Source organism: Cervus elaphus, chromosome 6 (genome assembly GCF_910594005.1).
Source record: "Cervus elaphus chromosome 6, mCerEla1.1, whole genome shotgun sequence".
Taxonomy (NCBI): Eukaryota; Metazoa; Chordata; class Mammalia; order Artiodactyla; family Cervidae; genus Cervus; species Cervus elaphus.
In genome coordinates, this window is record NC_057820.1 from 29959091 (window position 1) to 29975063 (window position 15973).

At 37.6% G+C, this 15973-nt stretch overlaps 1 protein-coding gene across 1 annotated transcript; it reads right to left on the reverse strand.

The window, feature by feature from the left end:
• Positions 1-90: 90 nt before the first annotated feature.
• On the reverse strand, positions 91-15551 carry AMTN (amelotin). Its single transcript, XM_043906553.1, has 9 exons — positions 15445-15551; positions 15263-15330; positions 11787-11873; positions 10748-10813; positions 9269-9358; positions 5781-5816; positions 4117-4143; positions 1180-1444; positions 91-352 (listed from the first exon to the last, which is right to left on the reverse strand). The coding sequence occupies exons 2-9, from the start codon at positions 15314-15316 to the stop codon at positions 342-344; spliced, it is 636 nt and encodes a 211-aa protein (XP_043762488.1). The 5' UTR covers positions 15317-15330; positions 15445-15551; the 3' UTR covers positions 91-341.
• Positions 15552-15973: the final 422 nt, after the last annotated feature.

The window sequence follows — 15973 nt, forward strand, 5'->3', positions numbered from 1 at the left end:
CAGTTTCTGAAATGGTCTGACTTTCTTTCACTCCCACAAAGAGGAAAAAGAGTCAGTTTAAAAGTATATTTTTAATATGCATATCTTCTGGGCCCAAGGTGGCATAATATTATATTTGAAAGACAAATTTATGCATTTCATTAGTAGTTTTTTCAGAAGTCAGTATTCTCCAGGAAGTATATATTTTCTGAAATTTCAAGAAAAATTTTTAAATAAGCTAAGAATTAATTTCTTCTGGTACTGTCCAGTATGTCTTAATCTATTCAATAATATGATCAATGAAGAAGAGTCTCATGTGTCACCACTTTTGAGGTGGTTCAGTTGAAAAAAATTGAGACAGCTTACTGAATTCCTGTAAGAAAAAAAAAACACCTCTTTTTAAATGTAGGTAAAAGCATGTTACACTTAAATATTTTTACTTGAGATGAAAATTTCTTGGGGTGATAGTATCAGTAACAAATCATTCTTTTGTCTCTTTGGATGTTTGGAACATTTGGGTCTGGACATCCTCACAGATTAAATGATTATCTGTTTGTTAGTGCTAGGAGAGCTTATTTTTTTACAACATTTCTTAAGTTTCATCTGAGGGGAATGGCACATGAGTTGATTTACCATGCTAAATCTAGTCTATTACTAAGAGCAGCTTGCCACCTTATGTTAGGAAGGTCCTGAGTCTCATCCATGATGAGTGAGTGGGAAAAAGTATCTTGATTGATTAACTGTGTCCTGTATGTGTTTGGGGGGCGGGGTGGGTGTACGGGGGATGGGAAAGGGAGCGCACCATTTGGTTTCAAATATTTTCAGCCCTGACCCAACATGGAAAGTGTGTTATGCCAGCACCTAAATGTTTTCTTTTTGGGTAGATTCAGTAGGAAGCCCAAGAATAACGGAGCGGGTAGTCTATCCCTTCTCCAGTGTATCTTCCGACCTAGGAATTGAACCAGTGTCTCCTGCATTGCAATTGGATTCTTTATCAACTGAGCTATCAGGGAAGCCCAAATAGGGATAGTAATCCTGGAAAAATACTCCCTTATTGGTGGAATCAAATGTGAGTGAGTAAAGGGGCTCCCTGATGTTATTAGGATCTGTATTTGTCAAGGCACGACAAAGAACCCTTCTCTTTCACTCCACAGATGACTGTCATGGCCCTGGGGGGTCTTCCTGGCTGGGAGAACCTACCTTTGGGTGATGCCGTGGGGGTTTCCTCCGTGGTTTGCCTGCCCCTCTGGATGCCAGCAGGTGTGGTCGCTGCAAAGTCATCATCTGTGCCACTGGGGGTTGAGAAGGGGTCCTCTGGGGTTCCCTGGGTGGCAGGATTTGCTCCTGCTTGTCCTGCAGGAAGGATTCCATTCTGGGCATCTGGATTAGTCTGACTGGTGGGCAGGATGGCTCCAGCGAACAAGGGATGGAAGATAAGGCCTGTTAGGATTTGAGAGGTCCCTTGCTGGAATGAGAGAAGGAAATAGAAAACAAAGTCAAAAGAACACATTTTAAGGCTGGTCAACTAGCCTTTTCTTCTTTGAGAGCAGCAAGTTTGAGTAGGATTCGCAGATGAAGAGGGTAGAGTCAGCAAAAACAGTAAAGATTGGGCATTCCTTAGAGGAAATGGCCCCCTAGCCTGAGCCAAGCCTGATGCTGGTTTCATTACTCGGGATCCTTGCTATGCTCTATTTTTCTCAGAAAGGGAACGCAAGAATCAAGTCAGTCACAGGAAAAGGAGCGATGCATCATTTGTTCATATCAGTTGTATCTGGAAGTAAAACTAAGACAGAAACTCCATACAATTGCAGCAGGCTATATTTCTGTTATTGACCTAAACCACAGTCTCTTTTTTGCCCAGACTTTAAAAGAAGTAATTTAAGAGATTAAAAATTAATGGAAAAACGAAGTCAAGTAGATTAATCCATTCTTATTGGATGATTTTTATGCTTTCTTTTGATATATTTTTTTCAAGGGCATTGGAATATTCAGTCAAGAACATTTCTTTTGGCAATTCAGTCACTGGTGTATTCTTTGAGGTTACTCAATGGGTCTCCTTTCTATTGGACTGTCAGTGATTTGCACACTATTACTGTGCCAACAAAGGTCCGTCTGGTCAAGGCTATGGTTTTTCCAGTGGTCATGTACAGATGTGAGAGTTGGACTGTGAAGAAAGCTGAGCGCCGGAAAATTGATGCTTTTGAACTGTGGTGTTGGAGAAGACTCTTGAGAGTCCCTTGGACTGCAAGGAGATCCAACCAGTCCGTCCTAAAGGAGATCAGTCCTGGGTGTTCATTGGAAGGACTGATGCTGAAGCTGAAACTCCAGTACTTTGGCCACCTAATGCGAAGAGTTGACTCATTGGAAAAGACCCTGATGCTGGGAAAGATTGAGGGCAGGAGGAGAAGGGGACGACAGAGGATGAGATGGCTGGATGGCATCATCGACTTGATGGGCATAGGTTTGAGTAAACTCTGGGAGTTTGTGATGGACAGGGAGGCCTGGCGTGCTGCGATTCGTGGGGTCGCAAAGAGTCAGACACGACTGAGCAACTGAACTGGCTGACTGACTGACTGAATGTTGTTGGTACGTAGATTTGTTGTTTTTCCCCTGGGAAAAAATTACCATGAAAAGTTCTTCCTAAGATGAAATACCTGGAAATGAGCTGGTTTTGGAGAGAGTTCAGGCAGAAACCAGTTCTCTTGGACCTCCCAGTTCTGATAGCATTTTCATACAATAAAAAGGGTTGAGAACTTATAGTTAAGATACAGGTCTGTTTCTTTGAGCATGGTTCTCAGTTGTTAGTATACATAAATACCACCTGGAAGGCAGAAATACTCATTTTTAACCAACACTCCAAATTGTCGTGGTTTGAGGTCCAAGACTGATGTTTGGAAAACACTGTCTTAGATTTATGAGGTACTGAAACCAGAATTAGGCTTATGCTGGATAAAAGACAGGAGTAGAGTACAGAAGTTTTCAAGCTGGGGGTTGTGACATCCATGCATTTGAAATAAAGAAGATGGTACATCATTAAAAAATAAGGCAAAAATAATAGACTATAAATTACCAGTGCACTCTCTATAATAAGGGTAAGTATTGTTTCATAAAATGTGTATATTTTAGCAACATGAAAAATATAACTGTTACTGTGCATTTCACTAAAAAAACTTGAAAACCACTGGTATAGTGGATAGAAAAATGGTTTTTAATCTAGATCTACTGTTTTATTGACTTTGGCACCTATGTTGCTTAAGTTTTTCTAGCCTCTGTGTCTTTTTCTGTTAAATTGTGTTAAAAATCTCTAATTTGTAATCTGGTGAGTATTAAAGTCAATATATGTAAAAAGAAAAATCCACCAAGGTGCTTGTTTTATAGGATCAGGTCCATAACTGGTAGAATTGGGTGTTCATATATCAGTGTTGGCAAAACAGCCCCATTATTTGATTTTATTTATGAACAATTAAGCAAATCTCTACCTTCCTTATAATATAAAAATTTAAAAACTATCTTCCCAGATATTTCCTCAACTCTTTATTTAGTGTCAAGTTTAGATACCTTTAATTCAAATTATTTTTCTCTGAAAATGACTCTGAAGAAATGCGTAGAAGTGCCTAGGCATCGTACAATGAGTTTTTGGGTTCAGCCCTTTAGTTATTCATATGTATAGAGCAGATTTCATTTATCATCATAAGATGCTAGAATAAAAATATATTTTTCTATAAGCATTAAACGTTTAAGTAAAAAAAGAATCTTTCCTGAGATAAAGATCAATATGTATGTGATTCTAAATCTACATGTAGTTCAATAACTTATAACACTAGATTTTAATCAACTTTAAATAAAATTTAAAAATATGCATTGACTTTCTGGATAGACCTGAATCTGACATCAATATATGGAAAGCAAAAGCTAAGTCAAATTAATGGAGAAGTAGCTGGAGAAGGATGATGGAATCCCTAGCTGGAGAAAAGATAACCTAATGAGAAGACCTATAAAAGTGTTCAGTGTATGATAGCATGTATCAGGTTTAGGGGCTGAGGTCAGAAGAGACAATATGAGGATAGAAAACAGCATTATGGTAGCAGTGAAAAGAACTTGAAATACTAGGAATTATTATTTTTTTTTTTTGTTTACCAATTCCTCTGAGCTTAGGATAGTACCCTAAAAGGAAAAGAATAACACATATTATTAGATTTTAATATATTTGGGGCAATATATATATATCATAATTGAAAAGCTTAAAATGGTTTTAAAGAGATACATGTTTTTTAATTTTCAGCAATAATTTAAACTGCCTTTGAGAGTTTTATTACAAAGCTCAAGTCAGGACATGGTATTGGACTGCTAACATTTTTTATCTGAGTAATGGGAGGTTTTATGCATTTCAAAAATTACCTATTTTCTATTATTAGGTAATATATACACATTAGAGGAAACTTAAAAAATACAGACAGCCACAAAGGAAAAAAATATAATCCCATCATGCAGAGTTGATGTATTTTCTTTCAGATGTTTTACAAACATTTGTTTTTTACATACTAGCAGTCACATCATTTACACAATTTGTGTCTTACCTTTTCTTTTAATAGTACACAACAATTCTTTAACCATATTGCCAACAAATTTTAATAAATATACTTTTGAATGGTCACAAGTATTTTCTTTTATGCTGTACAGTTTACATAATAATTTTCCTTCTGTTTAAATTTAAGTTGCACCTAATATACTTCTCTGGAAGCTTCCTAAATGTACAATGGTAAAAAGTGTGCCTGCCAAAGCAGGAGACCCAAGAGACGTGGATTTTTTCCCTGGTCAGGGAGGTCACCTGGAGTAAGTAAGTGGCAACCCACTCCAGTATTCTTGCCTGGAAAATTCCATGGATAGAGGAGCCTGGCAGGCTACAATCCATGGGGTTGAGAAGAGTTGGAAATGACTGAGTGATGGAGCGCACATACAGTATTCTTCTTTACTGTAAAAATATTTTGATGAATTTATTTGTAAAGAAGCCTGTGCTGTATTTCAGATTATTTCCTTGGAATGTGTTCCCAGATGTAGAATTAAGAGTTAGTGTGAATTTTATATATATATATTTTTTCATTTATTTCTCCTTTTAGAAGTAAAAACTCAAGAGGGAGGGGATGTATGTAAACTTAGAGCTGATTCACGCTGTCACACAGCATAAACCAACATAGCGTGTAAAGCAATTATCCTCCAGTTAAAAAAAGGAAGAAGTAAAACCTGCCATCTGACGCTCATACTTGATCTTGGCTCTTGGTAATTGTATCAGTGATCTCAAGAATTACTTTTCACAAAGGAAAAATAGAGAGAGAGGAAAGTTTATTATTTTTAGGGAAAAGACATATAGTTAATAAATAAATTTGAGATTAAAAAATCCCCCACACCATCAATTTCTAGATCAGTTAATTAATTAATTTTTTTTGCTTGACAGTGTGGTTTAAAGGATTGACTGCTTCATTTGTGACATTTACTGTGTGATACAACTGAACAACTAAGTAAGTGCCGCCAGTTACTCGTCGTCAAATTGGAAATAAAAACACTGACTATAGAAGATTATTTTGAAGCTTAGATGAGATAGTACATAGTAAATAAAAAGTACTTGGGACAGTGCCTAGCACATAATAAATGCTCAGTAAATGTTCTTGTTATTATCCTATTTGTAGTGGCCATACAGTGCAAAGTAAATAGGAAGCTTGGCAACTATCTGGTGAACTGATACAGAATTAAATATTTCACACTAAGATGATCTAAAATAAAATCATATTATAAAATAATCTTACCTGGGCTCCAAAGTGTGCTACAATAACTGGTAACATCTGAAAAAAGAGGGAGAAATTTAGTAAAAATATACTAAAAGGTAAATTCTGGCAAATGATGTAAATATTGAGACTTTCAAAATAAGTACACAATGTTTATTAAATAGATATTCCATTTAATGTATCATCTAAAATCATAGATATGGACTCACAAGATGGATGGCAATTGGAACTGATTCAGTTTGTGAAAAGAAGATTAGGCCCAGAGAGATTTAGAATCCCACTTAAGGAAGCACATTTATAAGGCAGAAGTCAGTAAATTGGATGAAAATAATTTTGTTCTCAAGGTTTCTGCAAACTTAAAATTATTCCAAGTAATCATGATGATAAAATGCATGTTTCTTTTACATGGCATCTCAGAAGATACATGAAAACATGTAGTGGATATTTTAAAATAATCAAGATTTCTTGAAGCATATACATTTAGTCTCACAATGGAGGCACAAGTAGGAAATTATGGATGATATTGTTTAACATCCCTGGTCCTAACAGAGTTCTTAGAGCTAAATGAGGGACACTCTACTGGTCACTGATGACTATGTGAATGGAATGAATTTATAGTTGGAAAGATCTGGGTGAGGTGTTGGCATGCTCTAGCACTCTAAGAACTAACTTTAGGGTTTGTTAGAAAGAATTAGGGTTTTAAAGTTTATTTTTACTTCTATAGAAATCCAGTGTCATAAAAGTTATCAAAATGGGACTTTTAATACAACCCAACCTGAAAGAGTTGAAAGTCTTATAAATAGACCTTTATTATTTCTCAAGAAGTTTGTACAGTAATACCCATAATGCTCAAAGATAAAAAGTACAAAGATAAAAAGTACAAAGATAAAAAGTACCCATAATGCTCAAAGATAAAAAGTAGGAAAAAGCCTTACTCTCAGTCAGATCCTTGGCTACTGACCATAAGCAAATAGTCTTCAGGGTGGCAATGAAAAAATGGATCAAAGGAAAGGGACAAAGGATTTTGGAGAAAACAAAATGGAAAGTTCTTCTTTAAAGGCAAATTAGAAGGAACAAAAAGATACAACGAGGAAACCACAGATGTCTAAGTAAAAACAATAATGAAAGATAATTAACTAATGTAATACCGATATAACAGTAAGGAGAGAAGTTGTTAGTTTTTCATAGAGAATTTGTTTGAAATAATAGCTAAATGTATTGAATGATTACCATCTGATAGGTACTGTTCCAAGTGCTTTATGTAGATTTACTCAATCCTTCTAACAGCTCTAATGGTAAGGTTCTAACTAATTCCTATTTTAAATGATGAAGAAAGTGAGTCACAGAGGGTTAAGTAACCTAGCCACATAGGTAGTAAGTGGAGAGCCAGGATTCGGCCAGAAGTTGTGTGGTTCTCGAGTTCTTTCTTAGCCACACTGGGCTTGCTTCGACAGTGAGAGCTGCGGACATGTGCCCAGGTTTCTGGCGGGGGATGTGAGGTACTCTGCGTAGGGAGAGACAGGTCAGAGCCCCTGCGCCTGCACAGGAGAAGGCATGTATGATGAGGAGGTGGTATAGCCTAGAGACATTGAAGAAGCCCCACAGAGAATGAGGATTGATTTATATTATTGGATGATGGGGCCGTGCATCTCAAACGTCTCTATTGAATCTTTAATACCATCTACAGTGCCCACTGCTGCCTTGGACTCCAGTGAATATACTCTTTGGGGAATATGAAGATGTACTAAGTCTGACTTTGAGGTTAGAACAGGGCAGCAATTGAAACTGAAACTGGGGGCAGTTGGCAGGTGGACTATACCAAGGTCACGCAGTAAACAACTCTCTCTAGTCTTTTTCAGAGGATCACTCTTATTATTAAGATATAAATAACAGAAAACACTTTGAGCGAAGGCTCTAATATATCTGTAAGAAATAAGTACTTACTGATCTATGAATATATACATTCGTATTAAAAAAGAAATATAAAAGTTAGTTACATTACAGAATTTTACAAATATGAGTCAATGAGGCAGTATAGTCTTTTGTGTTGTTGTCTTGGACAAAAGAAAGTACAGGAAAAAGTATTGGTTGAATACGATGTAGAATTTAAATTGAGAAGCTTAAAATAATTTTGTCAATCAAACTCAGCTTTGATTATAATTACTAATTATGCAAGCTTGCTACTATAAGTTGGGTGTCTATAGTGGTAGGAAGATGGGCTATAGTCATGCTTCATTTTTTGGGAATGTGTATTAAAAGTCTTACATTTTTTAATGTCTTTGGACTCACAAAGACATTTTTTCCTGGTCTTAAGGAAAGAATCACTAATATGGTCAAAGACTTAGTTAAAGGATGTTCACTGTGGTATTATTTATGGAAGTAAAAATTTTGGAAAAAACACAAACTTTTGCAATATGGTGGAATACTAAGCAATCACTGAAAACAATATTATGCTATTTACTGTATTATAAGTGAATATTCAAAATATAGGAAAGTCTTTTCAAAATGTATTATGTGAAAAAGTTAGATTATAGAACATTAGATATAGTAAGAACATATTTTCTTTAAAAACAATACTTATATGCATAGAAAAAAGGCTGAAAGGTCATGCTCTAGAATGCTGACAGTGTTTAATTATGACTGGTAGGCTTATGAGTGAATTTTAGCTTTTCCTTTTGCTTATCTTTTTTCTAAATTCTCTATAATTAACATATAGCATGTATGTAATAATCAAGAAAGCTTCTACAAAAACTCAGACCATTATGTGGGAATGATAGGGACTGAGGTTATGTGTTAGGGAGAATAAGTAAACGGTAAACAATTAGTCATAAAGGATCACTGTATTTTTCTCCAGAGTCATTAAACTATTTAGAGAAGTTCCAAGAAGACAAGTTTGGGCTTTGCAGTTAAAATGCAAGCATTTCTAAAAGAGGTGGTGTCCTAAGTATGTCATTTATATCTTTGTGTGAGAAGGTTTTGGGGGATTTTTCCTAAAAGCAAATAATTATGGGAGGAGAGAAGGAACTAGAGGATTCTCGGGAACTTGAAAGGAGGCATGGAAAAAGGGCACATAAAAGAGATTAGATTTGCTGGAAATAAGCTTTGTCCATCCCTTATCTTTTCTTTGGAATGATTCTGGTCACTCAGAAAGTCTTTTCATAGAAACAGAGCAAGCTGGAGAAGAATCCTGACGCCTCTCAATTCCCAGCTTTATTCTTTACTTCTGAATCTCCCCTAGCTCTTCACGTTTCCTGTTACCTGTTACAAGTGTACTCTTGAGAGGCGATGGGGCAGCATGCTCAGTTTTCTGGGTGTGTTCTCATGGAGTTTCAGCAAGAACCAAATTGCCAAAGACGGTCATAAGTTTAATAGGAAACAGCAAATAGGAAATCCCTCTGCAAAGTGTCTGGGTAAAACTTTCAAGAACCTTGAAAATATTCTTTCCTCCCCTTTAGGCTTTCACCTGAGGGAAAACGCCAGCGTTAAACTGAGTGGGGCTTTGAACTTACTTGTGGTTGCAGCCGCTGGTGTACGTTCAGTGCCCCCAGGGCCAGTGGGAGGGTCGGTGTACCAGATGCCACCCCTGCAGCAGTATTTAGCTGTAGGGCAATGAGGAAGATTGTGTTGTTTCACTTTGAACATCCAGGATAAGAAACTGTATTTACTAGATGTAAAAGGGAGGATTTGCTTTGCAAATCTATAGTAGTGGACATTGCATTTGGAATTAGGAACAGAAATGAAGTCCAGAGACCTGTGTAGTCTGCTAGTACAACCATGAAGTCCAGGACTAACTTTTCTCACACTCAGTTTTCCTTTGGCATTTAACCCATTCTCCTGAGGATTACTTAGATGATTTCACACTTGCCTTCTCCTTTTGGCTATGACAGCAATGGTTCCAGGAATTTTCCTGATAGCTTTCTTATGAAGAAAATGAGTTCCTTCATAGGTATCCCCATAAAAATTGTGAGGGTCCAACGCAGCTTGAACATGATCTAGTACTACATTTAAATCTGACCACTGGGGAAAAAACCCACTTTAAGCAGGGAAGAAATTTATTAATTATTTTACCCCCCAGATTGATGCTGAAGCTGAAACTCCAATACTTTGGCCACCTCATGCGAAGAGTTGAGTCATTGGAAAAAATCCTGATGCTGGGAGGGATTGGGGGCAGGAGGAGAAGGGGACAACAGAGGATGAGATGGCTGGATGCCATCACCGACTCGATGGACACGGGTTTGGGTAGACTCCAGGAGTTGGTGATGGACAGGGAGGCCTGGCGTGCTGCGATTCATGGGGTCGCAAAGAGTCGGACACGACTGAGCGACTGAACTGAACTTATCCCCCAGATAGATTAAACTATACAGAAATCCTATGAGAAGCATGTAGATTTTCCTATCCCTTCTCATTTGCTCTTGTTGTTGGGGTGATAATAGCAGTCACAGTGTTTGGATGTCATATAGGCTGTGAGGAAGATGTGAAAAAGTGGAAGTGTTAGTTGCTCAGTTGTGTCCAACTCCTTGCGATCCCATGAACTGTGGCCTGCCAGGCTCCTCTGTCCATGGGATTCTCCAGGCAAGAATACTGCAGTGGGTAGCCATTCCCTTCTCCAGGGGATCTTCCTCAGGAATCAAACCTAGGTCTCCTGCATTGTAGACAGATTCTGTCTGAGTCACCAGGAAAGCCCCGTGAGGAAGATATGCTGGAGGAATGAGAAGGGGAGCTCAGAGAGGAGGTGAGACCTAAAGAAGTAAAGACTTGAGAATTAGATTAATTCCTTTAGAGATAATCTTAAAGATAAGACAGTTTTTAATCTTGCATTGAATAGTATTCAGCTCTCTGTGACTTTTCTCTGTCACCTCTCTTTCCGTTTATCTACACTGAAATGTGTGTATGTGTACATCTGTGGATACCCACCCCATATATACACTAAACATGAGGTATTATTTTTATTTAACAATGGACATTAAAATGATATAAAAGGTACTTACCAGTTGCAAGTCTGACCCCAGTGTGAGCATATGTGTCAAAGGAATTATACTTAAAGAAGAGAAGACCTGCAGGGCATTGAAATTAATATGTGAGACAAAAAGTTGTCTGGTTTTACGCCATCAGTGGTTTATATCCTCAAGTAACATATACTTCTATCACAGGTGGATTTACCATGAGGCTAAAGCTTCAGGGCCTCTCACTAGCATTACCCCTTCCAAGGCCCTTGGAGGTACCCAAGCAATGTGTCAAGTTTAAGGTATTTATCAGCGTAAAAGTATATAATTACTCATTTCTTATCTCACTGTGAATTCTTCACTTTAGTAACTAATTTTGCATATCTAATTTTGTATTCTTTTTTAAGGAAAGTCCTCTAAGCTTCAGGTTCCTTAAGGCAGTAGGTTGACTAGTGACTTGAGTATTGTGTAATGTCCATAGACCAAAATGAAAACTTTATTCTGGTGTTACGGTACCGTTTTCACAAAGTCTAGACGTAGGGAAGGAGAGGTCTTTTTGAACAGAGGGAGGATGGGAAGAAGGGGGAGGGGAGCTAGACCTTTCAGTTTTCAAAAGTATTTAAATATGCTTCAATGACAGAGTTTACAGTAACACATCAGTTCATCAACAATAAAAGTTAAAACCACTAGGAGATTTGCAACTATTTTTATGGATTACCTCTTAATCCCTGTAGGTTCTGGCAAGTACCATATTTGCTTAAGTCACAGTTCTTCAAAGGCATAGATGACCAAGCTTTTTCAATAGGTGTAGCTATTGCCTTTCACAATTGACTAGATTTGGTTGCTGAACCAAATTATTACTCAGACAAAAGGAATAAGAATGAATATGTGATGAAATAATAAGAATGAAATAAGAAATATGAATGAAAAAAAAGTATGTTTCTTGTTTTTATTTCCCCCCAAATAAGGCTTTTCTCTCTCTTGCTCAGTCATGAAACTTTGGGTGAACCTTGATTTTCAATCTACCAGCCTTAGCATGTTCGCTTTTCTGGTCTCCAGACGTTCAGCATTGTAGGACTCTTACCTGACTTGGCTGCGGTTGGTTTAGCGGTGTTTCCTGATCTGGAACAAGCTTGGTAGGAGGAAGCACCAGAGCAGGGTTGAGCTGCATCTGTGATAACAAGTATTTGAAGAAGCAGCATCTACCATTTTTCATGTGTGTTCACAAGTCTTTTTGAGTTGGCCTTGAGTCTGAACTTAAAGAAAGCTAGCAGGATACCAAGTGAAGAGGCCTCCTATACACACACTGGACCTGTCATGACCAGCTCTCCCTCCCCCACATTGACTGGGAACAAGAGAAAGAATTATTAAACTATTTGGTAGGATGAAGTTATCCAGTAGGGAGCATTCCTCCAGCTCAGGCTTGAGACACCAGACCTCAGAATAAAGAAACTTATGTCAGGTGGTCTGTAAAAACTGAAAGAAGACTAAGGCTTAGAAAGAGAATGAATAAGGAGACTTTAAAAATTCTCTTCTCCTGGATGACCTGTTTTAAGACAGAAACAATATAACTTCCAGCTTTACCCATTCCTGACTGAAAGTCATGCCAAGGTTGAATCTTAAAGGAAAACTAAATTTAAACCTCTTATAGAATATTTCACCCCTACCTAGGGGTAGGAACAAGGAAAAAAATTTTTCAATGAATATTGTAGAGGTATAATTTCAAACTTAAAAATGGTTTGAGGTCTTGTATCCATTTATTTCCAGGAGGTAATAAGTTGACCCAAAATGCAAAAATGTCTGCCTTTAGCCCCTGTGTGTTTTGGAGCAGTTTTAACTCCCTGGAACATTTTGTGCGTGACAGGAGATGCAGCTGTAGAAAGGGAAAGTGCCAGAACAGGAAGGGTGCTGTGGGGATGGACAGAGGGTGAGTGAGGCACGTGGTTTTCTGGTGGTAGTCGTTTCTTTTCCTCCTCTGGGACATAAAAGATACAGTCCACACCTCAGCTCTGTACACATTTGCTTTTTCCTAATGCTTGAAGATAAGTTGCCATGATTTCTACTGCCTTTTCATGAAGCTGTCAGCCTTGAGCCTGACAAGTTACTCTTGTAATAGAAATTCAGTCCCCTGCTTGGTCAGAGTATTTTCTTAGTGTATTAAGAATAACTGTATTTTAGGGGGAAAAGTCTTTGTGAGTCCAGATGACTTAATTGTATTATTCTAGTTTATTGATGAAACTAAGAAGCTCTGTGAGCTGCCCACAGTGATTTTATGAGTTGTAGAGCCTGTACTGAGAATTCCTGCAAGGACTTTTAGTCCTTGAAGAAATGAGTCCTATTTGCTTCTGTTAGCCTTCCATATGCATTCAGGTGGAAGCTCCCTATCCAGGCTGACTCTGGTTGGCCTTTGCTCCTGGCTGTGCCCCAGGGATAGTGTCCTGTGGCTCCCCCAGCCCTGCGCTGATTCTTGGGTCACTTGGATATATCCTGGAGCTGACAACGCCTCTTGACTTCACTTTGGTCTTTTCCCTCAGTCATAAGAGAGGAGATTGGCACTATCTGCCCTTAGGGGTCCCTTTAAGCCTTTAGATTATGTAAGTACAAATTCTGCAAAGGTGTTTTCATCTCCTATAATTCATTGTCAGCATGGTAGTCAGAGGGATCCTTTGAAAACTGCAGTCTGGTCTGTTCATGTCTTTGTTCAACCCCTGCCTTAGCCTCTGTTGGCACTTAGAGTAAAAGTCAGGGATACTACAATGGCCCCAAAGGCCCTCAAACCCTGGGCCCCCAGCACCTCTCTGAACTCCCACTCTACCTCATTCCCTCTTATTCACTACATTACTGCTATTTAGGCTCCTTGCCGTCTCTGGGATACCCGGGGCCCATTCTTAGCTCAGAACCTCACCACTACCTGTTCCCTCTGCCTGGAACACTCTTTTCCCAGACATTGGCTCACTCCCTCACCTGCCTGAGTTCACCTTCTATTTGAGGCTTACCCTGACCACTCTCCCAAACATCCAAGTGTCCCAGTTCCAAAGTACCCCCTTATTCCCAAACTTTTGACTGACTGAATTGTTTCAGTAGATCAAAAGGCTAGGCTACATTAACTGTTCACATTTGCAAATCTATTCATTTCATATACCTTTATGATAATTCAACAAATTCATTTACAAGTAATTAAAAAAAAACACCTTGCCCATGTGTCCCGAGTTTTTATTTGATAAATCCTACTATGATAGCTAATAGACATTTTAATGTTACTTCTCACACTTCCTACACCACTGATTCTTGCTGCTCTCCTAGTCTGCATGAAACTGTACAGTACTCCTGGGTCCACCTTGAATGATAGCTATGCTTCAAGAAAGTTTTGTCTTGAGTTTTCACAAACTATATGGTAATTTAAATTCACAAGAGATACTCAACTTAGAACAACATTTTGGCAAATTTATTCAGTGAAGTGCAAAAACCCACATTAAAAAAATTAACTTCCTAATTTACCTTGTTTAAAGATTAAATTTTTGCAGATTTCTTTAAAGAGTGACACATGTGTGTTTGGAATGAAATAAGAAGGAGGTTGGTTTTTCATGTTTGTTCCATCCCCTCCACCAAGATCACCCTGTTCATCTCCTTCACAGAGCTAATCATGGTTACAATTTATAATTTATCATTAAAAATAGTCCTCATGAACACCATGAAGGATTATGCCTTTTTTTTTCTCTCACCATCTTATCTTCAACAACTAGCAAATTGTTTGGTATATAGAGGGTTTTCAATAAATATTTGTTGATTGCATGGATGAGTAAGTGAGTGTTAAGTGAGCTTGAAGCCTAATTGAGAATGTTATTTTTGTTCTGCTAATTCATAGTAAATATCTTTAATTTTTTTTCTCATTGTCCACACTGAAGCATCTCAAACAAAGGGAAATTTACTTAGAGATCCAAACCACCCATATTATGTCTATAAAATGTTGGGGGAGAGCTGGAATACACGTTTGAATACTAGGTTCTTTTTTTTTAAAACCTGTTATATGTGAACTTATTTTGTGATGAAATGTTCTAAGTAAAAAATATTGTCTGCCTTCTAATACCCTCTTTTTATTGCACAATTTGGTAGGCTTTTTAGAGTTTTTATAATTTAGATGTTTTGTGTTTCCAATTAGAAAATTCAGGAAATGTAGTTTACATCTTTAATCATGAGAAAATAATTAGTTGGCAAGAAAATATTAACTTCGTTTTGGAAGTAAAATGATTATCCACTTTGAGCAGACATAATCCACGGCATCCCTTTTTCTCTTAATTTCTGCCCTAGTGCTCTGTCAAAAATAGTCAAAATTCTACCATGATAAAGTGGATAAAAAAAAAAAAGTGGATACAATGTAAGTACGTTAGAATATACACTAATACTTCATTAGCTTATCATCTTTCAGCTTGGAAAATAAAAACAGGAAACTAAGGGAATGGGTCACAAGCAGAGAAGTGTTGGCAGAGAGGGAGAGAGAGGTCTTCCGTTAGAGTTGCAGTTCAGGCTGGGCGGTACGTAAAATAAACCTGTTGTACTCACCGGTAATGACAGAGTTGATCCTAGGAGACAAAACAGTAGAATCGCAGCCTTCATGTTCAAATTGCTACCTGAAACAACAGAGCAATGTTATTCTTTCACTCTATTTTTTTTTTTCTTTTTTGAGACAAAGTGGTACGTGAAAAAAATGAGTGGTCTCTTTGAAACGTGGTCAGTTCTGTTACCTTTCTCTTCACTAGGCAAAATGTACAGGTGAGGTGGTTTCTCTAGTCTGTATGCTGAAAATTTTTACCCTGAGGTGAGCTATGAGTGTGTAGGAGGAATTTAAATTTGACTCCAGGAGGCTGGCGACTGAGGGGCCAATCAGAACTTAGCTGTCTGTGAAGTCATTTGGTTTCTTTCATTTCCCAACACTTCATTAGGTGCGTTATTAGCTGCAGACATCATATTACCCAATGTCTACCATTTGAATAGAGGGTATTTCAGGAAGACATGCCTTGTATAATTAAAAGTGCAGACAATAAAAAATTACAATCTTTCTTCACCTCCATCTCCTTCCCAAATGACTTCCCAGAGTACCTGTTTTATCATGTGTACATGGGCACATAAATCAAACATCAAAATATAGCTGCCTATGTTAAAAAATGAGAGATATTATGTATATTTCTCTGCAATTTATTTTGTTTTCCTTTATAAATAATCAGCAACCTATTTGTCAGTATGTATAGATTTATTTCATTTATTTAACAGCTG

Excerpts from the sequence above, each read along its gene's own strand:
- AMTN (XM_043906553.1), bottom strand. The coding sequence starts at position 15,316 with ATGAAGGCTGCGATTCTACTGTTTTGTCTCCTAGGATCAACTCTGTCA. Across the intron at positions 11,874-15,262 it reads GATCAACTCTGTCATTACCG|ATGCAGCTCAACCCTGCTCT; the intron begins GTGAGTACAACA and ends TTGTTATCACAG. Across the intron at positions 5,817-9,268 it reads ACCAGCGGCTGCAACCACAA|ATGTTACCAGTTATTGTAGC; the intron begins GTAAGTTCAAAG and ends CTCTTTTTTCAG.